The sequence below is a fragment of the Palaemon carinicauda genome, chromosome 21, assembly GCF_036898095.1.
Source record: "Palaemon carinicauda isolate YSFRI2023 chromosome 21, ASM3689809v2, whole genome shotgun sequence".
Taxonomy (NCBI): Eukaryota; Metazoa; Arthropoda; class Malacostraca; order Decapoda; family Palaemonidae; genus Palaemon; species Palaemon carinicauda.
This window is the reverse complement of record NC_090745.1, coordinates 32,527,269-32,554,194: the sequence shown is the minus strand read 5'-3', so window position 1 is coordinate 32,554,194 and position 26,926 is coordinate 32,527,269. Positions and strand designations below refer to the sequence as shown.

Sequence of the window (26,926 nt, the reverse complement as noted above, 5' to 3'; positions counted from 1 at the left end):
TCTCCGACGGTCGACAGATTCCAAAAACTCGCGAGCGATCGCCATGAAGGCTGTCGGGTGTGCCCACCAACGCCGACTATCGGCCAGATACCGCATATACTTCTCAACCAAACCAGTTCTTCTCAGTCCGTAGGGTCTCTAACGGGGAGGAAGGGAGGGCCTTTAATTATATATATTCACCGGGTAAGTATATTCAAAAATTAATTTTAAATTGAAAATATCATTTTTAAATATTAAACTTAGCCGGTGAATATATAAATAGCTGATTCACACCCATGGTGGTGGGTAGAGACCAGTATTAAAACAATAAAGGCATATATGCTCAAGAGTTTTTGACAAATATTCAAAAAACAAACTTAAGTATAGGTACCTGATATGCCCCCTGTGGCCGCGGGGGCATAAAAACAATTAGAATAGCGCCAACATTATCCCTGCGTGTCGTAAGAGGCGACTAAAAGGGACGGGACGAGGGGGCTGGGAACCCCCTCTCCTGTATAAAAAATCCTGTGAGACGTTATCAAAGAGATGGAGCTGGGTGGAGAGTGATTGCTCCCCGCACTCTAGTTTTGGGGTGTCTGAATGTGCGTGGATGTAGTACGATAGAGAGTAAAAGATGTGAGATTGGAAGTATGTTGAGAAGTAGAAGGATGGATGTATTGGCCTTGTGTGAGACAAAGATGAAAGGAAAGAGTGAAGTGATGTTTGGTGAAATGTCTGGTAGAGTGTCTGGGATTGAAAGGGGAAGAGCGAGAGAGGGTGTGGCTTTATTGCTGAGTGAATGGATGACAGGTAAAGTAGTGGAATGGAAGGAGATATCATCTAGGTTAATGTGGGTAAGGGTTAGGCTAGGTTGGGTAGGGAATGTTGGGCGTTTGTCAGTGCGTATGGGCCAGGTAGTGAGAAAAGTGAAGAAGAGCGGAATGAGTTCTGGAATGAATTAACTAGGTGTGTAGAAGGACTGGGTAGAAGGAATTATGTAGTTGTCATGGGTGACTTAAATGCTAGAGTGAGCGCTGGAGAAGTAGAAGGTGTCATTGGGAAGTATGGCGTACCAGGTGAAAATGAGAGTGGTGAGAGACTGGTAGATATGTGTGTTGAACAAGAGATGGTAATAAGTGCTAGCTTTCTTAAAAAGAAAGATAAAAATAAGTATACATGGGTAAGAGTGGCAAATGGAAGAGTAGTAGAAAGGGCATTAATGGATCATGTGTTGATAACTAAAAGAATGTTTGGAAGATTGAAAGACGTGCATGTGTTTAGGGGTACGCCTAACGGTATGTCTGATCATTTTTTGGTGGAAGGAAAATTAGTTGTAGCAAAAGAGTGGGGGAATAGAGTAGGTGGATGTAAAAGGGAGCTAGTGAGGGTTGAAGAGCTAATAAAACCGGGGGTAAAAAGTAAATATCAGGAAAGGTTGAAAATGGCATATGACGAGGTGAGAGTAAGAGAAACTGGTAATTTAGAGGAGGAGTGGAAGTTAGCAAAAGAAAATTTTGTTGGGATTGCAAGTGATGTATGTGGCAAGAAGGTTGTTGGAGGCAGCATGAGGAAGGGCAGTGAATGGTGGAATGAAGGAGTGAAGGTAAAAGTGGAAGAGAAAAAGAGGGCTTTTGAAGAATGGCTGCAGAGTAATAGTATAGAGAAGTATGAAAAATATAGAGAGAAAAAAGTGGAAGTAAAGCGCAAGGTACGTGAGGCAAAGAGGGCAGCTGACCTGAGGTGGGGTCAGGGACTGGGTCAGTCATATGAAGAGAATAAGAAGAAGTTTTGGAAAGAAGTGAAGAGAGTAAGGAAGGCTGGCGCAAGAATTGAAGAGACAGTGAAAGATGGAAATGGAAGGTTGTTAAAAGGAGAGGAGGCAAGGAATAGGTGGGCGGAATATTTTGAAAGTTTGCTGAATGTTGAGGATAATAGGGAGGCAGATATAATTGCTGTTCCAGGTGTTAAGGTGCCAGTGATGGGAGATGAGAATGAGAGAGAGATTACAATAGAGGAAGTGAGGAGAGCACTAGATGAAACGAGAGTAGGAAAAGTATCTGGTATGGATGGTGTGAAAGCTGAGATGTTGAAGGAAGGGGGTGTGACTGTACTTGAATGGTTGGTGAAATTGTTTAATATGTGTTTTGTGTTGTCAATGGTACCAGTATATTGGGTTTGAGCATGTATTGTACCACTATATAAGGGTAAGGGAGATGTGCATGAGTGTTGTAATTCAAGAGGTATTAGTTTGTTGAGTGTAGTTGGAAAAGTGTATGGTAGAGTAATGATTAATAGGATTAAGGATAAAACAGAGAATGCAATCTTGGAAGTACAGGGTGGTTTTAGAAGAGGTAGGGGTTGTATGAATCAGATTTTTACAGTTAGGCAGATATGCGAGAAATATTTAGCAAAAGGTAAGGAGGTGTATGTTGCGTTTATGAATCTGGAGAAAGCATATGATAGAGTTGATAGGGAAGCAATGTGGAATGTGATGAGGTTATATGGAGTTGGTGGAAGGTTGTTGCAAGCAGTGAAAAGTTTCTACAAAGGTAGTAAAGCATGTGTTAGAATAGGAAATGAAGTGAGCGATTGGTTTCCCGTGAGAGTGGGGCTGAGACAGGGATGTGTGATGTCGCCGTGGTTGTTTAACTTGTATGTTGATGGAGTGGTGAGAGAGGTGAATGCTCGAGTGCTTGGACGATGATTAAAACTGGTAAACGAGAATGATCATGAATGGGAGGTAAATCAGTTGTTGTTTGCGGATGATACTGTACTGGTAGCAGACACAGAAGAGAAGCTTGACCGACTAGTGACAGAATTTGGAAGGGTGTGTGAGAGAAGGAAGTTGAGAGTTAATGTGGGTAAGAGTAAGGTTATGAGATGTACGAGAAGGGAAGGTGGTGCAAGGTTGAATGTCATGTTGAATGGAGAGTTACTTGAGGAGGTGGATCAGTTTAAGTACTTGGGGTCTGTTGTTGCAGCAAATGGTGGAGTGGAAGCAGATGTACGTCAGAGAGTGAATGAAGGATGCAAAGTGTTGGGGGCAGTTAAGGGAGTAGTAAAAAATAGAGGGTTGGGCATGAATGTAAAAAGAGTTCTATATGAGAAAGTGATTGTACCAACTGTGATGTATGGATCGGAGTTGTGGGGAATGAAAGTGATGGAGAGACAGAAATTGAATGTGTTTGAGATGAAGTGTCTAAGGAGTATGGCTGATGTATCTCGAGTAGATAGGGTTAGGAACGAAGTGGTGAGGGTGAGAACGGGTGTAAGAAATGAGTTAGCGGCTAGAGTGGATATGAATGTGTTGAGGTGGTTTGGCCATGTTGAGAGAATGGAAAATGGCTGTCTGCTAAAGAAGGTGATGAATGCAAGAGTTGATGGGAGAAGTACAAGAGGAAGGCCAAGGTTTGGGTCAATGGATGGTGTGAAGAAAGCTCTGGGTGATAGGAGGATAGATGTGAGAGAGGCAAGAGAGCGTGCTAGAAATAGGAATGAATGGCGAGCGATTCTGACGCAGTTCCGGTAGGCCCTGCTGCTTCCTCCGGTGCCTTAGATGACCGCGGAGGTAGCAGCAGTAGGGGATTCAGCATTATGAAGCTTCATCTGTGGTGAATAATGTGGGAGGGTGGGCTGTGGCACCCTAGCAGTACCAGCTGAACTCGGTTGAGTCCCTTGTTAGGCTGGAGGAACGTAGAGAGTAGAGGTCCCCTTTTTTGTTTTGTTTCATTTGTTGATGTCGGCTACCCCCCAAAATTGGGGGAAGTGCCTTGGTATATGGATGGACCTGATAAGGAAGCTGACTCTGATGAATACTCTTACTCATTAGTCCGCTATCCTTATGAAGCCCAGCGATCCTCTCAGGATGCTGAAAGACTTCTAGGAGCTGTTATAATCAGGGTGAACACCCCTACAACAGGACCTCATCAATACCCTTAATCTGGGCGCTCTCAAGAAACAATATTTTGACCACCCGCCAAATCAAAAGATTGCGAAAGACTTCCTAGTCTCCCGTACAACCCAAAACAAGATTAAAAATTTCAAGAGATGATTAAAAGGATATTGGGATTAAGGGAATGTAGTGGTAGAACCTTCACCCACTACTGCACTCGCTGCTACGAATGGTCCCAATGTGTAGCAGTCCTCATAAAGAGTCTGGACATCTTTCAAGTAATATGAAGCGAACACCTACTTGCTTCTCCAAAAGGTCGTGTCCATAATACTTCTAAGGGATCTATTTTGTTTAAATGCTACTGAAGTTGCTACCGCTCTAACTTCATGAGCCTTAACTTTAAGCAAATTACGATCCTTCTCACTTAAATGAGAGTGTGCCTCTCTAATCAATAGTCTAATAAAATAAGACCGCATTCTTCGACATAGGCAAAGAGGGCTTTTTAACGGAGCACCATAAGGCCTCTGAAAAAACCTCACAGCAGTTTAGTTCTAGATAAATAAAACTAAGAGCTCTAACGGGGCACAGCACTCTTTCAACTTCATTCCCAACAATCTCAGATAGACTGGGAAGTTCAAACGATTTAGGTCATGGACGAGACGGAAGTCTATTTTTGGCCAAAAAAACCAAGCTGAAGAGAGCATACTGCTTTATTAGCGGAGAAGCCGATATTCTTGCTAAAAGCATGTATCTCACTAACCCTTTTCGCAGAAGCCAAGCTCACCAAGAAAAGTGTCTTGAGGGTAAGATCCTTCAGGGAGGCCGAACTTAACGGTTCAAACCTGTCTGACATAAGGAACTGCAGGACCACGTCCAAGTTCCAAGTAGGAGTAGAAATGTGACGCTCCTTGGAAGTCTCGAAAGACTTAAGAAGGTCTTGAAGATCTTTGTTATTAGATAGATCCAAATTTCTATGCCTGAAAACAGAAGCTAACATGCTTCTGTAGCCTTTAATGGTAGATGCAGAAAGGGAGCGACCATTTCTCAGATAAAGCAGAAAATCTGCAATCTGCGCTACAGAGGTACTGGAAGAGGAAATAGAGGAGGACTTGCACCAGTCTCTAAATACCTCCCATTTAGACAAATAAGTCCTGATGGTAGAGGATCTTCTAGCCCTCGCGATCGCTCTAGCTGCCTCCTTCGAAAACCCCCGAGCTCTAGAGAGTCTTTCAATAGGCTGAAGGCAGGTAGACGAAGCGCGGGGAGGCTTTGATGAAATCTCTTTACGTGAGGCTGACGCAGGAGATCCATCCGCAACGGTAGACTTCTTGGAATGTCTACTAGCCATAGAAGTACCTCTGTGAACCACTCAATCGCGGGCCAGAGGGGAGCAACCAACGTCAACCTGGTCCCTTCGTGAGAGGCGAACTGCTGAAGAACCTTGTCTAGGATCTAGAATGGTGGGAAGGCAAAGATGTCTAGGCGAGACCAGTCCAGCAGGAAAGCGTCTATGTGGGCTGCCTCTGGATCTGGAACTGGAGAGCAGTAAGTCGAGAGCCTCTTTGTCAGTGAAGTCGCAAAAAGATCTATGGTGGGTTGACCCCATGTCATCCATAGCTTCTCGCACACAGTCTTGTGCAACGTCCACTCCATGGAGATGACTTGTCCTCTTCTGCTGATGCAGTCCGCTAAGACATTCATTTCTCCTTGCACAAATCTCGTCAAAAGAGAGATGTTACTTGCCTTAAATGGAGTTCCTTCTGATCCGTGGACCAAAGACCCGAGCATTCCAGACTGTCCAGTGGCGCTCCCTAACCCAAATCCGATGCATCTGAATACAACACATGATTTGGGTTCTTGATCGCAAGAGAAAGACCTTCTCGAAGTCTGATGTTGCTGTCCCACCAAGTCAGACATGTCTAGACTGAGTTGGAGATTGGGATAGAGATACTCTCTAAGCCCTTCTCCTTGTTCCAATGGTTTAGGTGAAATTGGAGAGGGCAAAGGTTGAGTCTCCCCAGAGAGATAAACTACTCCAGCGATGAAAGAGTTCCCACGAGGCTCGTTCAAACTCTTACAGAGCAACTGTTTTTCTCTTGCAAGTGACGAACTTTTAACAGAGCTTGTTCCATTCTTGTGGGAGACGAAAAAGCCCGAAAAATTCGACACTGTATCTCCATCCCCAAATAAAGAATAGTCTGGGATGGAGTACTGTAAGTTACGACTTCTCTACGTTCACTATGAGACCTAGCTCCTTGGTTAGGTCTAATGTCCATTAGAGGCTCTCCAGACAGCGATTTAATGACGACGCCCTGATTAGCCAGTCGTCAAAATAAAGGGAGGCTCTGAATCCTCAAAAAAAGTAGAAAGCTTGCTACATTTTGCAAGAGCCTTGTAAAAACAAGAGGAGCAGGAATGAGGCCGAAGCACAGTGCTCGAAATTGGTACACTACTTTCCCGTCCACAAACCTCAGATGTTGTTGAAAGTTTGGATGAATCGAGATGTGGAAGTATGCATCCTGAAGGTCGAGAGAGACCATCCAGTCGCCTTCCCTTACTGCTGCCAAGACAGATTTGGTAGTCTTCATCGTGAACTTTGTCTTGACAATGAACACATTGAGCGCACTTACATCTTAAGTACTCCTGCAGTGAACGTGGCTGCCAGTTCATTGGAGCCATCCCTTATAGCCTTGTTCATGCATGACATAATTGTACAGCAATACATTGACAGCTGGAGAGACCTTCTTACTTAAGGCTCCCAGGGACCAATCCAACAAATAAATACTTCAAACGCTCGAAAAAACTCCTAACAGGAGATTGTCTAGCTCTGAAGCAGACCATAAAATCTTGGAGCGTCTCATGGCTAGACGACGAGGAGAGTCCACTAGGCTTAAGAAGTCTCCCTGGGCAGAGGCAGGTACTCCCAAGCCAAGAACTTCTCCTGTGTCACACCAGACGCTCGAGCGACAAGCTAATTAAGGAGGAGGAAAAGCAAAAGCAGACTTTCTTAAACTTCTCCTGGATTCCAACCAGTCTCCCAGTAAGAGCATGGCTCTCTTGGAAGAACAAGAGAGAACCGACTTCGTAAATGTAGGAGTCGAAGAAAGTCATGCCAAGAGTAAACTTAGACGGCGGAGCAGCCGTTACAAAACGAGTAGGACAAAATTTCCCTAAAGAAATTCATAATTATAAAACAAGGGATTGTTGGACCACCCTAGGTTACTCCTCTTCTGAATGACTCCCCAAAGGTACATTAGTTGAAAGGGGGTCATCAACTTCTTCAGAAGGCACATCATCTGATAAATCTAAAGTCTTGCGAGAAGGAGATTTATATTCAGAATGACGTGAAGGAAAAGCCTGACAGGCTACATCAACTTGTAAATGAACAGAAGTTAAAGTTGGAGGGTCGATGTCACGTTGTGACTGCAGAGAATGTTATTCTACTACACGTCGTGACAGAAGTGACTGACGTTCAAACGTCACGTAGTAACAGCGGTGACTGCTGTTCGATGCTATATCGTGACTACGGTGACTGACCCTCGACGTCATGTCATGTCTACGGTGTCTACCGCTCAACGTCACGTCGTGTCTGCGGTGTCTGCAGCTCAACGTCACGCTGTGACTGCGGTGGCTGACGTTCAAAGCGATCAAAGTTACATCGAGATTTATGCTCCGCCTCTCGTTTAACAGCAAAGCTGACACTAGGGATAACGTCAGCGTGACGTAACAAAGCTCGTTTAGAAGGTTGAAGACCTGAATCACGTATCCCAGAACCGTGACGTACAAAAAGCAAAGGATCCTTTCGCACAGGATCAGGATCGTAAGCTTCTATTAAAGAAGAAAGCTTTAAAAGCATATCTTGCAAAACACTTAACTTCGGATCAACCTGTGACTACGGTGGCTGACGTTCAAACGTCAGGTAGTAACAGCGGTGACTGCTGATCGATGCTATATCGTGACTACGGTGACTGACACTCGACGTCACGTCGTGTCTACGGTGTCTACCGCTCAACGTCACGTCGAGTCTGGGGTGACTGCAGCTCAACGTCAGGCTGCGCACTCTGAATAGATCGTGACGTCGGAAACGTCTGTACATGAATGTCATCGCTATGAACGGGACTCTCATGATGACTACAGCTAGGACGTTGAACTTGTTCTGAAGGAACTAATTAACGTTTCAACCATCTCGAAACCTTACGCCCAGGTTTTTAAAGAGACGAATCATCGGAAGACGAGGAGAACTTCGTCTCTCCTGTCTTATGGCAAGGAAGTGCTTGACGAGCAACGTCTGATACCTTTGAGGGAACGTCTGTTCGTTGGTTTACACCTCTCACTCCCTTAGGTCCTACGACATTCCTTCTCCCTGGTGCAGGGGAGCCTGAAAGAGGTCTCGGACTAGGCAAGCGACAAGCACGAACTAACGAACCCTCCGCAACACTGAACATGTTTTTCGCACTTTCTTCACTGATATCGCATTTTTTAATAATTTCACATTAGACATGAATAAAGCTGATTTCTACCTGAAGCACGCAATTCTCCCTTAAATCAAAAGGTTAGAATTGCGAAATATGTCGTATAATGTAAGCACATTAGTACAAAATGAAACACACATGCAAAAATTAATAAACATATACATATATATCGAATAAAACGGAAATATATAAAGTTAAAAAGATCAGTGACTGGGGAGGAGACTAAAACTAGTTCACTAAGGACTACGTTTTCAATCTCTCACCGTACAGTGCCTTGGGATGAGAATAAAAACTAAAACGTTTTATCTTCTCTCCCCGTACAGAGACTTGGGACGAGAGTAAAAATCTGAATCGAGAACAACGTTACTCGCTCCCAAACTCCTTGTACAGAGACTTGGGACGAGAATAAAGATCGGATCGTTCTCTCTCTCTCTCTTGTCACTCACAAGAGAATGGCTCACTCACTCTTCGTCAATAACAGGTTATTTGACTAAAGGAAAAAACTAAAAGGACTAAGAAATTGAAAATTAACATGTTCCTTTAAATTAGTATCTAAAAACTTCAGTTTGTAAGAAATATGAACAAAACGTCAAAATCGATTTACTCTTTCTGCAAAGTGAAACCGTGATTCTCTCTTTCTCTATCGTAACGATAGAGCGCAAACTGCGTAGCATAAATAAACCAAACGTAAGTTCATCTTTGAAAAACAGCACGAAGACTATTCAAAGAATAAATTTCTTAAAATATTTTCTAAAAATATTCATCTCATCAATCTAAACAAAAATAAAAGTTGAATGGACTCAACGTTGTTTAACTTCGTTTGCCAAGTCAGGACCGCCTACAAAGAATAGGCAAAGGTCGCTTATAAACAAAAACATAAAATTCATCTCGGTGTTTAGTATAAATGGAAAGCTAATCGAAGAGGGCTAATAAAGGCGGGTGAGATATAAAATATATAGAGGTAAATCTATAAATATCAACAATAATTTATAAAGTGATAAAATAATTACTAAAAGCCTTTAACACACTTCCGTACTTAACTTCGTTTGCCAAGTCAGGACCGCCTACAAAGAATAGGCAAAGGTCGCTTATAAACAAAAACATAAAATTCATCTCGGTGTTTAGTATAAATGGAAAGCTAATCGAAGAGGGCTAATAAAGGCGGGTGAGATATAAAATATATAGAGGTAAATCTATAAATATCAACAATAATTTATAAAGTGATAAAATAATTACTAAAAGCCTTTAACACACTTCCGTACACTGAGGGAAGGGTCGGCCATCTTTTCTCTATGGAAAAACCAGACCGAGATTTAAAAAAAAAGTAAGGGCAAAAACTTTTCCCTCTCCTTTCAAAAGCATTTCTTTTGAAGATCGTATTGAATAATCCAACACGGCGGAAAGCAATAAAACCAAAACCAAGTACTTTACCAATCGGTAGAAACTTGAGGTTAAGCGCGAGCGGAACCAATGTTGTCTGGACCACCGACAGAAGAAACTGGTTTGGTTGAGAAGTATATGTGGTATCTGGCCGATAGTCGGCGCTGGTGGGCACACCCGGCAGCCTTCATGGCGATCGCTCGCGAGTTTTTGGAATCTGTCGACCGTCGGAGACATCAGCTATTTATATATTCACCGGCTAAGTTTTAATATTTAAAAAATAATTGAGGCAAATAAAACGGAAAAGCAACTCAGCCCGCAACGGGAAAAGAAGTTTCCTTAATAGTACGTAGTAGTAGTAGTAAAGGGTGAACGACCTCGAGTAGAGAGAGAGAATGTAGTCAAACTAAAATCCCACATTCCCTACGCTGAGAATCCAAGTTCCCCGTAGGAAAGGAGGAACAGCGAAGATAAAAGATGAATGAAGAAAGTCCAGCGATGACGATTCCCACGGCGGACGAATTAACGGAAAGCCGAAGGAAACGACCGAAGGACCAAGAGGGAGAGGCCGCGGCCCCATGACGAGAAAAACCGTGGTGGGCCTAGCACTACCGGTGTTGTTGTCGTACACTACCACACAGCACAAACACTGAAAAGAAAACTTACTACATTTCTATACACAAAAAAACGGATTTTTGAGCGAAGCAAAAAAATCTATTTTTTGGGTGAGATAGCCATGGCGTCCTGATGGAAGGTTCCTTTTTGGTAGCTTCCCTTGGGTAAATTAACTACTAAGATATTCCCAGAGAATTTAACCACAGGTTATCACAGAATTCTAACTTCTGGAGCGAGTATCCTAAAGGTTTTCCCTTTTAAGACATCGTATATCAACAGGGGACGCATGTATTAACGCGCCACATAGCTATCTATACCCCGAACAGAGTTAATGCTTCGGTGTGTAAGGGGCGGAGAATAGCTGGGAGCCGTTCCATAGCTAATCTCATCCGTGGCTACTTTTGGTACTCGAGACGTAAACAAACGGGCGCCATTGCTTAAATGACGTCACGACCGTCTTCATCCTGAAGCCAGTTGCTTGCCGATCACGCATGATACAACAGAGCAGGGGTGGGACCTAAAAACTGGACGAAGTAGCAGGGAGGGGTCCATCAGGACGCCATGGCTTATCTCACCCAAAAAATAGATTTTTCGCTTCGCTCAAATCCGTTTTTTTTGGGCTCAAGCCATGGCGTCCTGATGGAAGAATACCAGAGAATCAATGTATCGTGGTAGATTTTCCCCTATTGGGTAAGCGCCAAGGACTTTGAACAATGTAGCATAGTAATCTTAATAAAAGAAACGTAGGGAAGAATCTTCCTGCCCCCCTTGGCAGTGAAGTTCCCACGGTCATGCCGAGATCAAAGTGGTTATCGAAGGGCTATTCACCTTGCTAGAAGAACCTGAAGAACTTGGAGACGAGACTGAATGGTTGGCATTCATATCGGAACATTCTTTAGGGCAGACAAGTGGTGGTTAGGCACTGTGTGCTAAGAAGGTTAGTTTCGTCTCTAGGGTATGAAGAGTAAGTATTCGTATTGAAATATTACATTGTAAGAGTGAATATATACTAAGGGTTAGGATCTTAGTATCTCCATGAACCATAGGGAAGGGGATAATAAAACTATGACAGGCATATATTTCATAGTATAAGTAGGAGCGGATTGAGACGCACAAGTAATAAAATAGGAATTTTATTTCACAATTGCATAAAATTTAAAATAAATTACAGCAATAAGTAAAGATAATTTACAGTGAATTATAATGTACATAGTAATAAAGACTTGCTCTTGAATCTGAAAGGGAATTTCAAATTTATTAGTAGGCACTCGTTCTCGAGGAACGTCAGTCTTTAATTAAAACACATCATGCTCTAGGCATGCGGCGCTTGTGTGACGACTATGACATTTCACCTGGGATAAGAACAGTTATAAGAAAGCACTAAGTGTTTTCGACATCACTATGTATCGCTCGAGGGTCAACATAGGCACCCGAGGAGTTAGAGTCCCAAGTAACTCGCTGTTCTATGCAGAGTTAGGTGCAGGTTTCATAACACTACCTGCGGCTACCACAAAATGTTTGACTTCGTGCACTTGTTTCGCATAATGTTTGAAGAAAACACGCGAGGACTTCCAGCCTGTAAAGCTTTTAAGGCTTTCGAAGTCCATACTCTGAAAGAAATTCAGAGACGATGCAACTTTTCTAGGATCGTGACCGGCGGGTGTACTGTCAGGATCCGCTCTGCGAATGAAGTAGGTGATTTTCGCTCTTAGTTGTTTCAGTGACAGGTCGCTGCCCGATGTTTCTCCTTTGAAGAGTTGGTCTCCACCAAAGTTCGAAGTTCTGCGAAGATAGACCTTGAGGCTCTCTACTGGGCATAGAGAGGCATCTTCCTTCAGGGGGCATATTCTCCAGGGGCCCCATCTTTTGGTGGGTAATTCGTTTTTGGCGAGAAACGTCGGATCCGGGGAGAGGGTAATGTCTCCTGAATCAGTAAACAGGATATGACCCTCTTCTCTTGACAATGCCACTATTTCGCTGACTCGGGCTCCTGAGGCAAGAGCAAAGAGAAATATAACTTTCTGAGTCAGATCCTTGAGAGGGCATGAATCATTATCCAAGTTGGAGGCGAAATGGAGCACCTTGTCCAATGACCAGGAGATCGGTTTCGGTGGGGGTGCTGGGCGTAGACGAGCGCATGCTTTCGGCAGTTTATTGAAGATGTCGCTGGACAGATCAATTTGGAAGGCATACAATAGTGGTCTAGTCAGGGCCGATTTGCAAGTCGAAATCGTATTGGCTGCTAATCCCTGTCCATGAAGGTGAATGAAGAAGGACATGCAGAAATCAATTGTGATTTCTTTAGGATTTTTTGTCTTGACGAAAGAGACCCATTTTCTCCAAGATGATTCGTATTGCCGTCTTGTGGATTCGGTCTTGTATTCCTCGAGGAAGTCTAGACTTTTCTTCGAGATCCCAAACCTCTTCTTTGCAGCTAGGGAGAGAAAATCATGAGATGAAGGTCCTTGATTTTCGATGATGAAGCGAAGACAGTCGACTTCTGTACTTGTTGGGAGAGAACTGGGCCCGGGAGAGGGATCAGCTTGGGCTGCAGCTCCAGGACCAGGGGGGTACCAGTTGCTCCGGGGCCACTTGGGAGCCACTAGGGCCGCTGTCCCTTTGAAGGTTCTCAGCTTGGAGAGGACTTTCAGCAGAAGATTGGTGGGAGGGAACAGGTAGATCTTGGACCATCTGTTCCAGTCCAGTGACATGGCATCCACTGCTTCTGCCTTGGGGTCCTCGTACGGGGCCACATACCGAGGAAGTTGATTGTTGTCGCTCGTTGCGAAGAGATCGATCTGAAGTTCTGGGACTTGGTGAGAGATGAAGGAGAATGATCTTGCGTCTAGAGACCATTCCGACTCTATCGGGCTTGTCCGAGATAGAGCATCCGCTGTCACGTTGCGGAATCCTTGTAGGTGAACTGCAGACAGGTGCCATTTCTTCTTCTCTGCCAGACAGAAGATTGGAAGAAGCACCTGATTTATCTGGGGCGATCTTGAGCCTTGGCGATTGAGACATCGAACTACCACCGAGTTGTCTAGGGTTAGACGAATATGGATCGAGGGAGGCGGGGAGAGTTTCTTCAGAGTTAGAAGGACCGCCATGGCCTCCAAGATGTTGATGTGAAACGTCTTGAACAGGGGAGACCATGTGCCTTGAGCCTGTTTTTGGTGGGAGTGACCTCCCCAACCCTCCAGCGAAGCGTCCGTGTGGATGTTGAGTGATGGAGGTGGGTGTTGAAGAGGGATGGACCTTTTCAGGGCCTTTGCTTCCGACCACGGCTTGAGGAGAAGTCGAAGTCTGTTTGGGAGCCGTCTCTTGAGGTCTCTTCGAGCGATGGATGCAGAACGTCTCCAGACTCCCGCGGCATCCTTTAGCTGTGCACGAAGCACTGGGTTTGTCACTGAGGCGAACTGTAGAGAGCCTAGAACTCGTTCCTGCTGGCGTCTTGAGATCCGCGTGGATTTCACTAGTCGTTTGACAGACCCTGCTATTTCCTTCCTTTTCTTCTGGGGAATGGAAAGGCGGTGTGACTGAAGGTTCCATTGGATTCCTAACCATTGGAACTTCTGAGCTGGAGAGAGGCGAGATTTCTTCACGTTTATCTTGAATCCCAGGTGTTCTAGGTACTGGGTGACTTTGCTGCAGAATTTTAAACAATCCTCGGGCGATGGAGCCCAGACTAGCCAATCGTCGAGGTAGGCCATCACCTGGACGTCTCGGAGGCAGAGCTGTTGTACTATGGCGTCCGCCAGCTTTGTGAAGATCCGAGGGGCCACATTGAGGCCGAAGGGCATGGCCCTGAAGGCGTAGCTTTTCCTTTGGAGTCGAAATCCTAGGTAGGAGGAAGCGTGATGGTTCATTGGAACGTGCCAGTAGGCATCCGCCAGGTCTATGGAGACCGTGTAAGAACCTCGAGGCAGAAGGGTCCTTATCTGTTGAAGAGTCAGCATCTTGAACTTGTCGTTCGCTATGAACTTGTTGATGGGGGATAAGTCCAGAATGACTCTGAGTTTGTCGGAGTCTTTCTTGGGGACACAAAACAGTCTCCCTTGGAACCTGGTGGACTTTACCTTCCTTATCACCTTCTTGTTCAAGAGATCTAGGACATATTCTTCCAGAAGGGGGGTTGATTGTTGGAAGAATTGCTGGAAGGTTGGGGGGTGGTTGAGTCCAACTCCAGCCTAGACCCTTCTTGACGATGCTGTGTGCCCAGGGATCAAAGGTCCAACGATCCTGGAATTGGCGGAGTCTTCCTCCCACCGGAAGCACTTCATTGCTTCTGGTGTCCCGAGGGCTTACTGCCTCGGCCGCTAGCTCCCTTTCCTCCTCTGCCTCTGGAAGGACAGCGAGACGCGTCTCTGCCTGCACCTCTGCTTGAGCCTCTACCTTTGGGACGAAAGGTAGTCGTCTGTTGCTCGAAAGCAGGGGTGAAAACCGGTGACTGTGACAAGACCGGTTGGGTGACCAGCTGAAAGGTCTGCTGTGGCTGAGCTGCCACTTGGGGAGTAGAGGGTCCCGGAAACTGTCGTCTTGGTTGACGCTGCTGGGGTTTCTGTTTGGAGGATTTCCTCTTAGGTTGAGGTCCGTCGTCCTGAGAGGATTTCCTCTTTTTTGACATGCCCCACTTGTGGAGAAGGTTCCTATTCTCCGTGGCGGCTTTGTCGGTGATCTCCTTCACAAGGTCAGAAGGAAAGAGGTGTTTACCCCAGATGTTGGAGGAAATCAGCCTCCGGGGTTCGTGTTTCACAGTGGCACCTGCGAACACGAATTCACGACAGGCTCTCCGAGCCTTCATGAAGTGGTACATATCCTTCACCAGGGTTGCCATGTGGGATTTGGCGAGTACCATGTAGTGGTCTGGTACTCTGGTGTCACAGGCCATGATATCAAGATGGACCTGGTGGGACATGGATGCTGCGAGCCTCTCCTTCGTATCTTGTTCCCGACGAAGGAGGTGATCGTTGAGTTTCGGGAGGTCTTCATTAAACTGACGTCCGGCGACGTCAGGATCTAGCTTTCCCACCACGAAAGTATGCTGGATGTCCTTCCAGTGTCGAGCGTCGGGGGGAGTCACTATGGAGAAGGGTTTGCACTCCTCCAGTGCAGGGCAGGCTTTTCCCTCTTCCACAGCCTTAAGGCACGCAGCGAAGGCCTTTTCCATGAATGGAAGGACTGCTTCGTCGGGTGCGACGTAGGTAGGGTGCTTCTTGCTCAGGGCCGGAAGCTTAGAGCAGGTAAAACCCCTACTTTTAAACGTATTGGCTAGCATAGCCTGGGCCTTCGCGAGATCGAACACTATCTCCTCCTTTGGTTCGGTCTCTTCTTTAGAGGCAGGTTCAGAACGAAGCCGGACGTAACAGTCCGGGTAGGCCTCGAAGTTTGGGAAGAACTCCACGTCTTCCAGGGGGACCGTGCCGATCTTGTCGCTGACGAAGATCCTGCCGGTCGCGATAACCATATGCTCAGCATACCTCCATGGGTTGGCGTGTGAGCAAGCGGGGAGATCCTTAACCGAGATCTTCTTCGGTTCTTTGGATCCTATCATGGACCTGATGAACTCCTGATTTTCTTTCAGCCTGTCGTCCATGATGGCTTTGATCATCCGGAACATCTCTTGGGCGGATGGCATGGGTTCCGGGGTAGCGGAGGTAGACGGGAGAGACACTTCCGTCGGTGTAGGAGTAGGGGCGGTGATGGAAGGAGGAGCGACCTCTTGCTCCGACTCGGTGTATTCCACCTGGTCCTCATCATCTTCCGCACCTTGAGCCATAAGGGTCTTCTCCGTGCCCTCCGAAATATCCGACATGTGTTCGTCGTCCTCGGAATCCAGGTGGCACTCGTGCATGGACTGGGCCATGACTACGTCTGGTTCCACCGTAATTTGGACAGTGGGGATCGAATCTTTGGGCACCACAGAATCAGGGGAGGCCTTTGGGAACAAAAGAGACCTCATTTCTTCAGTGGCCAGGTACGGTCCGGTGGCATTCTTCTGGAAGCCACGCACCCACTTGCGTAGCTTATCCCGAGAAGTGTCCCTGACCTCCGCTGAGGGAGGGTTATGGAAGGCATCAACTAGGTGAGCCTGGCAGACCGTACAGTTCAGCGGGTCCCAGAATTTCAAATCCCCTTTCTTGTTAGCACAAGGGGCGTGAGTCCTGCAAGCCGTATGCCCGTAGAAGTGCGGGCATTTCACAGCGCAGAAGTCGAAGTCACACTTCATCGGCTCCTCCTGTGGAAGAAAGAGAAAATGAGTATGGGGGGAGTCATAAGAATGGCTCTTAAACTAGGTTAATATTAATCATTAACTTTAACTTGATAAAGGGTGTGATGCACAGAGGATTGAGATAGGAAAGAAACATACTCCGTGCATCCCGCCCGGCTGGTTACCGTAAGCTTTATCCTTGTATAATCCGAGGTGGTCGAAGGCACAGGATAGAATTCCAGTAGAAGTCCATAGGGCAAATGGAATTCCATAGGAATTGTCAAGGATAAGGTTGGGACTGAGGCCACTCAGTCCCAAATTAGGGGGCTAAAGGATCCCAAAGGGTAACTGCTTCCGGCAACCAGCCGCGCTAAGATACACGCAGCATGCTGGAAATCTGTAAAATGCAAAAAGACAGCATGATTACCAGTAGAACAGTACTAAGGTACTGATCGATTTACGCAAACAAGCCATCTGGTTGCAGTGTAGGGCTATCAGTATTAGATGATAGCTAGTAGAAGGGGGTGCAAGTCGTCTTGACGCCTCCGGAAGGTTCCGGCAGACCTCCGGCACGCCGGAGGCCGCTCCAGCAGTTTCTGGCATTAGGACAGACAATATAAAAGTCAAGAGTAATACCAGGGAGGCGGCCGCCGGCACAGCGGCGGCACGCCGGCAGAGGGAGCGGCGGCTCCGGCAGCCGGAGGTTGCCGGATTGGTGACAGGAACAAGGATGGTTATAGCAGAACCGGGTTGCCGGCAGTGGATGCCGGCACTCCGGGGGCCGGCCGGCAGTGGATGCCGGCACTCCGGGGGCCGGCCGGCGGGCGGACGACCAAGCTATGAGGAAGGGGGAGAGCCATCGGCAGGCGGCAGTCCCCCGGCACACGGAGGACTGGCGGCCATGGGGATATGGGGTGAGTCACCAAGGTAGGAGGTGGGTATCGCCGACAGTGGAGGCGGCAAGGGACCGGCACCCGGAGTGAAAGAGACAGAGGGAGGGATGTAGGGGGGTCCGGCCATGGACTCCCACACATCCCCCCTGAGAGGGTGTACCCATGATAGAGGCTGACTCTATCACCCAGAAGCAGGGGCCGCAGAGGACCGGGAGCTAGGGTAGCCCAAGGGAGGGCTAGGGGACACCCAAAAAGGGGGGGGGGTGAGACCCCTGCATACAGAACACATCCAGTGGCTAACCCCATATGACACTATGAAGGGTATATGTACCAGAGCGGACTGTACACAGAAGCTCAAGGTAGCCCTATCACTCCACCCTAAGGAGGAGTTGTAGGACAGGGGACAGATGGGTATAGACTAACCTAAGTATAGGCTAGGCTATACAAGCGATAGGTGGGGAGGGGAGAAGAGAAGGGTCTTCCATGGAAGGGGTTCTGTACCAGAGCGGCCACTAAGGAAGGGAGGACACTCCCTAACCTAAGGTAGGGCAGCCTGACTGAAACGGTGCATGGGTACAGTTTCAGCAAGGAACAGAATAAACCCTTCCAAAACCTAACCTAGAGCAGGGATGTACGTCCTGAACTAGGAAGGATAGAAGACATATCGCTATCGCAGGAAAGTCGTAGACTTAGTCCTAGCAATAGAGGAAAGACTAGCCGTTCCTCACTCTCAGGCGCAACCCTAAGGGGGGTTCATTCCCTTAGGGAGGACAGAGAGGCGATAACATACTCTGATAAGAGCTTGATCCCCTTACGTGGTAGGGGGAGCAAGGCTACACAGAGGGAATGCCCAAGGGCAGGGGGATGAAGGAAGCATATAGGGGTCCTACATGTAGGTTAGGTTAGGAAGGCACACTAACTAACCTATCCCCTATATGGTCCCTGAAGGCGAAAACACTTGCATCACAGTCAATAGTATTGTAAAATAATGCCACTATCTTCATAAGTAAGCCTAGGATCACTGATAAAATCATGCATGAACACTAATATAGGCGCTCTGGCCTGGGGGCTATAGTAGCCAACTAGTATGGGGTCAATCGATGACCGGTAAAAAAGCGTCAAAACACGATATAAAAGTTCCTAGCTATGAAGACTAAATAAACTAATATTATCGATTAGTAAATAAGGCCGGAAGCGTTGTTGTGGCTAACTAAATAAGGCATGCAGAACAACAACGACGCCATAAAATGGCGGGTCCGGTAGAGGCACAGCTCTGCCACAAAACAACAAATATCTCGAAAAGTAATATTTACTTTACGGTCAGAGCTTAACTAAACAATACTGGAACCTTGTACTCAACTTTCCAGAAGAAGGCGAGGCCGAAGGTAGCGACATGATAAAGATGCAAGACGATAAAGTACGCACAGGGAAAAGTCCGACTAGTAAGGCAAGCTACTAAACGAAGGATGGAGACGGTCGTGACGTCATTTAAGCAATGGCGCCCGTTTGTTTACGTCTCGAGTACCAAAAGTAGCCACGGATGAGATTAGCTATGGAACGGCTCCCAGCTATTCTCCGCCCTTACACACCGAAGCATTAACTCTGTTCGGGGTATAGATAGCTATGTGGCGCGTTAATACATGCGTCCCCTGTTGATATACGATGTCTTAAAAGGGAAACCTTTAGGATACTCGCTCCAGAAGTTAGAATTCTGTGATAACCTGTGGTTAAATTCTCTGGGAATATCTTAGTAGTTATTTACCCAAGGAAGCTACCAAAAAGGAACCTTCCATCAGGACGCCATGGCTTGAGCCCAAAAATATATACATAAACATAAAGAATGTTTATATATATATTACAAGTATAAGAAAAAGTAAGTAATAGACAAAAAGCGAGGGTGAAAGCGGACACGTCCGCTCACCACCCGAGCCAAAAGTAAAGTGAGCTCATCACACAGGTGTGTGAGGGGGGGAAGCAAGCTACCCCTCCCTAACCCCCGCTAACTAGCGATGGGGGTAGTAAACCTTTGTTAAAATTCTAATGGCTCGTCATTTCAGCTACGCGAAAGTAATAACCCATATCAAATAGCTAAGGTTTGTATTTCAGTTACGGAACAAATGTAAGGATTTATTTGTGATTTACTTTTAGTTTTTGACCTAGGAATAGGGGGTCTGTGACCTGGGTACCGTTAGGTTAGGTGGATTTGTTAGGTTCTGTGGCCTTTTACAAATCTCGAAATCCTGTTTGGTCATGTTTTATCACACCCAAAGTACCCGGTTACCACCAGTGTACATTGGGTTGGGGGGGGGTCCATAACGGTAGAACGGCTTATTTGTAGTGCAAGTGGAAATAATGGTTAAATTCGTTGAAAGCACACTATTTACTGTAGGAAAAGAGGTTTTTCCTAATACTGTAGATATGTTGTCCTGTCTTGTTCTATAATTTTACCTTCAAAGCTATGTCACTTGAATATCAATCTGGAGATCAAAAGCTCATCCAGGGCCCCATCCTTACCTATGCCAATGAGGAATCCCCACACGAAAACCCGGTTAAATATACGATACTTTAAATACTAGCGAAACTGGAATTCACTATAAGAAATGGACAAGTGTTGGCTAGTTTGGTATTTTTCTCTATATGTTTAATAGGGGCTGGGGCATAATAACTTACGTATCAGTCATTTAAAATGTAAAGTATGTTTTTCACTCTGTCTATTGTTTACATCTGAAAGACTAAAGGGGACTTATTGCGCATGTTTGGTTCCGATCGGTCTTGGGAGCTTTCTGTGAATTTACAATGACGTATTTGTCAGGAGGGTTTTTTAAACCAATTAACAGGTTACAAGTACTTCTTCATAAGTTCCCAGATGTTGTTCTACAACAGCCATTCTTTCTTTTTGTTTTATCTTCCCCTTCAGTTTTAACTTGACCACCATCACATAGATGTCTACAAGAGGGAACTTAAAGCAAGTACAACAATCTATTTCAAAATTTAGTGAAATTTCAATTATATCAGCAATAGACTATGATGGAAATACTCTCCGGTCAATGTAAAGCTATTGATACACGTGAAATTAAAAAATAATGCCTGAAAAGTCCGATTCCAAGTTAATTTTTAGGGAAGACCAGCACATTTACTACTGCAAATCTTCTGACAAAAAAAAAAAAAATAAAAAAAAATAAAAAGAGGCGGTGTCAATGATAAGATAAGGATTTATTTGTGATTTACTTTATCATAATGTAAGGATTTATTTGTGATTTACTTCAAGTTTGTGACCTGGGAAGGGGGTTCCTGCTAGCAGTAGTGACCTAGGAAGGAGGGTCTGGGGGCTTGGTCCTCGGCTAGGGGTTGTGCCCTGGGAATTACTAGGTTAGGTTAGATGGGTTTGTTAGGTTCTTTTACAAATCTCAAAAGTTAAATAATCACGTTTTGGCCCGTTTTCAGCCACCTACATGAACCATGTATTATTCAAACAGGTTATCTTGTGCTTATTTTGCATTTCTGACCATTATTATTGCTGCAAATCACTCATTTATGACATTTCTCCACCCAAATACCACCGGTTTCCCACTGGGGTCTCCCAATAATTGCTTTTATTAAAGGGGGTACAAAAACTCATATGGGTGGTTTGCCATAATAATCATAGTCTGAAATGCAAAAAAAAAAAAAAAATAACGAGTAGAATGAATATATGGTTCATGTATTTGGCTAGAAATTAAATGTAAAACTTAACCATTAAAGTATCATACATTTATCAAAACCAGAATTCCTAACTAGGATCTCCATTAATTGCTGGCCCCGATATTCCTGGCCAAAATAGGATAAAACACAATATAGCCCGTTGAAATTAAAAATGCTTTAGTTCTTGCATTTGGATAAAAATTATAAGTAGGCCAACCATATATCAACACACTCGTTTCTTTGTCTAACGTAACATAAATAATAATTTAACACACTTTCATTTCTCCCTTGTTCAGAACCACTTTACCATAGAGTTTATCGGTCCTGTTTTTTTTTTTTTTTTTTTTAAGTCAGAACACAAAAGGAGTTCCAACCTGAGATAAAGGAGACCTACCTTCTCTGCAGCTATAAGTCTTGTGCAGTTTCTTTTACTGGACCCTGGTTCTTCAGAAGAACTTGGCCTCTTGTTCTTCAGATTCAATGACTCTTCCATTTCTGACATGCTTCACTTATACATCCACTTGACAAAGGGAAAGGTTATAATGATGAAATTGATATGTACAAGAGAGCGAAGTCCACCAAACACTGAAATTTGTATAATAGGTAACCGAAGTCTGACGTCACGTTACCATCGCGGCCGCCTTGACCTAGGAAAAACATAACCCAGGCACGTGTGAGACTGGGTGAGAAGTAGTCAAGTAGCGTGTTCGTCTGAGACTTTGTTGTTGTTGGGGTATTAAAGCCAACACTTGTTGTTGGCACGGGCCTTTCCCTTGGTTGGCCCGTAGGTGATCTGTAAAAATTTATAAGGTAGTTGCATTAATGGAAATTTGAAAGGTTTTTAGTAGTAGAGAAAGATGTGGATAGGGTAAGGATGATGGTGGTAGTGGTAGAGGGCCATCATTTCTCGGATAGTGGTAGTTTGAAAAGTGGGGGTGTAAGGCTTTTGAAGATTAGAGAAAAATTGTGCAGGTGGGGTTGTCCAACCCTTTACTCCCTAGGGTCCCTGCAGAGAGATTTTTAAGTGGTAGATTAGTTGAGAAGTGAAAGGGGGTGATGTGAATAGAGCCTTACAATGAGGGGATGAGATGGTGCATGGAATGAGGAGGTCTTACCTTGGTGGAGGTAGTGTTGAAAGCAACTGTGCATGTGTGTCTATGCTTTCGACAATTGCTTTTGCCAGTGTGGCTGCCTCTTTCATGGCGTGTGGTGTGTTGATGTCTACAAGTAGATCACCTCGTAGCTGTGCTGTTTCTCTGCATTCTAGTAGGTAGTGCAGGAGAGGTTGTTGTGGTATGACATCACAGTGTTCACACCTTGTCTGGATGTCATCTAGGAGTTCCCAGTTTGCTTTGTAACCCAGCCGGAGTCTGTGTATGCATACTGCCAGTTTTCTTGGGGTGTATCTGTCTATGGGAGGGGGTTCTAGTTCCGATGCCCATTTGTACCATGTTGCAGAGGGAGAGCCATTCTCTATCCTCATATGTAGTTCCTTGATTAGGTTGTTCTTGAGCTGTGTCTTTATTTTGCTTTTGATTTGTTGCAGTGCAGGCTGTATGTGCACCTGTACATTGTGAATGTGTTTGGTGCTTTTGGCTAGCTCATCAGCCTTTTCATTCCCTGGTATCCCGATGTGACTGGGGATCCAGTTTATAGTTACTAGTCTGTTTCTTTCATTATGTTGATGTAAGAGGATTTTAATGTCCGCTATCAGGGATTTGTTTTCTTTGTTTTTGTCCTGCTGTAGGACCTGCACTGAGGATCGTGAGTCAGTATGGATGACTACTGGTCCTTCCTCATTTTCAATAGAGTATTTTAATGCTTGCTGTATTGCAACAAGCTCTGTCTGCAGGGTGGAGACATTGTTGGATGTTCTCCAGCAAGCTGTGAACTTGCAGGAGTGAACTGCCGCTCCTGCTGTTTGGGTTCCAGGATCTACTGTGCCATCAGTATAGTAGATCTGTGCCCCTGTTGTTTCTACTGAGGTTATTGCTGCTTCTGCTGCGTTTCTGAGTTCTTCTATTGTGCAGTTTTCTTTTGCCCTTGGGAGTTTGGTGTAGTTGAATTTAGCAACTTGTTTTTTCCATGGTGGAATGTGTATAGTACTTTGTGCTGTGTCAGGTTTTAATTGTAGGATTGTTTCTGTAAGGCCAAGTCTTTTGATGTTATTGCTATGGTCCTTGCCATAAGAATCTGGGGTTTGTACTTCAGGATGTTTGGATAGTTCCTCTCTTACTCGTCTTTTGGTGATTGAGTCTCTGTCTGACAGGAACATCTTTGCAACTATGCTTGCATTTCTTAGTGCAATTCTGTCTTCGAGGGTTGGTAGTCCGGTTTCCAACCTTAGGTTGCAAAGTCTTGTTCACATTGGGGCACCCAACATGAGCCTCATGGCATTGTTTTGAATCACTTCAATTGTGCTTGTTTGTAGATCTGTTAGTCCCAGGAGTGTTGGGGCGGCATAGTCTACTAGTGATCTGGAACAGGCTAGATAGTATTTCTTTTGGATGTGTTCATTTGCTCCATCCTTGAGCCTGCACATATATCTCATAGCTGCATTTCTGGCATTTGTTCTTTCCTTGAGATTTTTTATCTCTTGCTTGAAAGTGAGCTGTTTGTCTATTATTACCCCGAGGTATGTGTATTGGTCCACCCATTCTAGGGGTTCCATTCCTATTGTGAGTGGTTGTACGGGGTTTGGGGCTTTGATTGTCATTGCTTTTGTTTTGGCAATGTTAATTTTTAGTCCAAGCTCATTGGATTTGTGGCTGATGGCATTGAGTGCTCTTTGCATTTTTATTGTCCTGACTGGCCCTCGAGCTATTACACATACATCATCTGCATAGATAAATATATTAACTCCTTCAGGTAGCTGAAGTGAGGCTATATTCTCCATGAGGATGTTGAAAAGGAGGGGCTTAGAATTCCTCCTTGTGGCGTACCATTTTCCAAATCATGATATGTGGATATCACTCCTTGAAATTTGACTCTGGCTTGCCTTCCTAGCATGTAGTTTTTAGTCCATGCTAGTAGGTGTCCTTTGACTCCTTTTTTGGCTACTGATTGCAGCACTGCAACTGGGCTTGCAAGCTCGAAGGCTTTTTCAAAGTCTATGAAGACTATTGTTGCCTTGTTCTGATTTATGCAGCTTAATACATCTGTGATGCATTCAGAGGTTCCAATTCCCTCCTGATATGCATATAGCTGCTTGTTTAGGGGGCCAATTTTGTACTTTATTCTGTTTAAGACCATTTTTTCTCCTGTTTTTTCTATACAGGATACCAAGGCTATTGGCCTGGGATTTGTTGGATCCTTTGGCTTGGGAATTGGCTGTGTATCTTGTTGTCTCCAGGTTTGAGGCCTTATGTGCTCTAGGTGTGTTTTGTTTAGTAATCTTAGGAATGCAGTTTCTCCTGCTGGACCCATGTGTTTGATCATTGTGTAGGTGATTTTGTCAGCTCCAGGTGCAGTGTCTTTCCCTGTCTTTTGTACTGCTCTTAGCTCCTCAACTGTGTATGGGGTGTCTGTGTCATCCTGCTGAAGGCAGGCTGTGTTGATCTCTTCCCATCTTGATGGTGCCAGTTGCTCTTGTTGCATTCTGGTTTCGGGGGAGAGATTGATTGACAGTGTTCTGTTTGCAAAGGATGTTGCAATTCTTTCAGCCTCCTCATGTGGGTGTGGGTGTGTGGCAATTGGTGTCTTTCTCTTTTTTCCGGCTACTCTGCCTAGCCATTTCCAAAGCTGAGTTAGATTGGTGTATCCTGACAGGCTTGAACACCATTCCATCCATTTTTCAATTCTGATTTCATGGATTCTTTCATTTGTTTCAGTTTTGACTGTTTGTAGTAGCTCTCTGTTTTCTACTGTGGATCTTCTTCTGTATATTTTTGTGACTCTGTTTAGTCTGGTTTTTAGTCTTCTGACTTCTGGGCAGTAGTACCAGGAGTCTTTGTAAGTGTAACTACCTTGTGTTGTTTTTAGTGGCATAGCTCTGTTGGCTGCATTGTGAAAGGCCTCAACTAGGTCTTTTTCTAGCTGGTCTATGTCCTCTGGAGGAGCGTAGCTGATTGCCCATTCCTCTATGGTTGTTTGAAAGCAGACCCAGTCTGCTAGGTCCTGGTTCCATCTTGGTGGGGGTGGTGGGATTGGAGGTAGTTGTTGTAAGTCCAATTCTGTCACTGTGGCAAAGTGATCACTTATCAGGGTTGAGTGTACTTGCCACTTGGTTAGGTGTCTAATGGCTGTTGTGGCAAAAGTCAGATCTAGTCTTCCACCTCTTATGTGTGTAGGTTGCCCTGTGTTTAGGAGGGAGACTCCCTCAAATTCATCCAGGGCGAAAGCTATGTGTTCCCCTGAGGGGTTTGTCCTTGATGGGGATGATAGTATGGGGTGATGTGCATTAAAATCCCCGCAGATAATTGTTGGTGTTCTTTCTGTGTGAGCAAAGAGTTGAGTTAGTTGTAACTCTCCTGTATCCTCCCTATGTAATTTTCTGTATATGTTGTATATGTCTATTTTTTGATTCAGTAATGTTATTGTTACTGCTAGTGTCTCTATGTTGGTGCCACAGGGAATAGGGTTGTGTAACCTTGTTGTTGGTATGCTAGTTTTAACTAATGTAGCTAGTCCTCTGTCTGTGCCTATCTGTGGTGCGATGTAGGCATTGTAGCCTGGGATTTTTAGTTTCTTTCCTGCTGGAAGATTGGTTTCTTGTAGCAGGATGACATCTACATTCTCAGTTTTGCATATTGCAATTAGGGAGGAGATCTTTGGTCTAACACCGGCTGAGTTCCAGTTCAGAACTCTTACTCCATGGTGTAGGTTGAAGAGTATTGTCTAGGGTCCCTAGGGGCAAAGGCAATTGCCTTGACCTCGGAGGATGAAGTGGATGAGGTGGATGGGGTGAGAGTGGATGATGGGATGATGGATGGGGTGAGTGGTATGATAGGTGCTGGGACTGAAGTGGAGGATGTGGAAGGTACGGGTGATTGAGGTGATGGAATGGTAGGTGTGGTTGGTGAGGAGTGAGAAGTGATCTCCTGGATAGCAAGAGAGGGGGATTGGGAGGACTTATTCCTGGAGAGCAAGTCTTTTAGGACTTGTTCAATGCTGGTAGCAATTGTTGCAGCATTGATTTTTCCAGTCACGGCCTGAGTGACTAGTTCGGTCAGTTTGTCTTTTAGGACCGTGGTCTTTATGAAGATGGTCCTAGGCAGTGGTTTCGGACCTTCGGTTGGAGCCTTGGAGGTAGATCTGGCTCTGGGTTTAGATACTGACCTGGTTCTTGTTCTGGAGTTGGAGTGCCTGTTTAGCTCCTCCTGGGTATAAAATCTCCTTCTGGGTAGAGGTTTGGGGGCCGCTCTTACTCTTGATGGGTCCCTTTTGTCTTTGGGGAGGGCAGCAATTACTCTTGCTACCCTTTCAGGGCATCCCCAGGCCATTGCAGTATGCCCTTTCTTGCAGTTGGAACACTTTTTGACTGTGGGTATTCCAGCAGCCTTCTTGTCAATGCACTCCTGTGTGGGGTGCTTGAGGCTGCAGACAGCACAGGTTGGGACCTTTGCTTGGCATTGGTCCTTATGATGCCCATACTTCTGGCAGTTGTAACATCTGAGGGGATCAGGGTAATATTTGTTGACCCTGAAGCTGCCAAAGATGCCCAGGTCGACTCTTCGTGGGTGTGGACCCTTGAATGTCACCAGTATGGCTTTTGTAAGGAAGCCTGCCTTATTCTTCATCCTTTCCGCTGCAGTGATATTTGGTAATTTAGTTAGGTGGCTTTCCATCATATCAGTTGGGTAGCCAA

At 45.2% G+C, this 26,926-nt stretch overlaps 1 protein-coding gene across 1 annotated transcript in view; it reads right to left on the bottom strand.

Moving 5' to 3' along the window:
• LOC137615260 (uncharacterized) overlaps positions 1–21,812 on the bottom strand; it is a 170,729-nt gene extending 148,917 nt beyond the window's left edge. Inside the window, exon 1 of the mRNA XM_068344985.1 lies at positions 21,515–21,812. Within this exon, the coding sequence (XP_068201086.1) occupies positions 21,515–21,622 (108 nt within the window). The 5' untranslated portion in view covers positions 21,623–21,812. The remainder of the gene's footprint in view (positions 1–21,514) is intronic.
• Between the last annotated feature and the right edge of the window lie 5,114 nt (positions 21,813–26,926).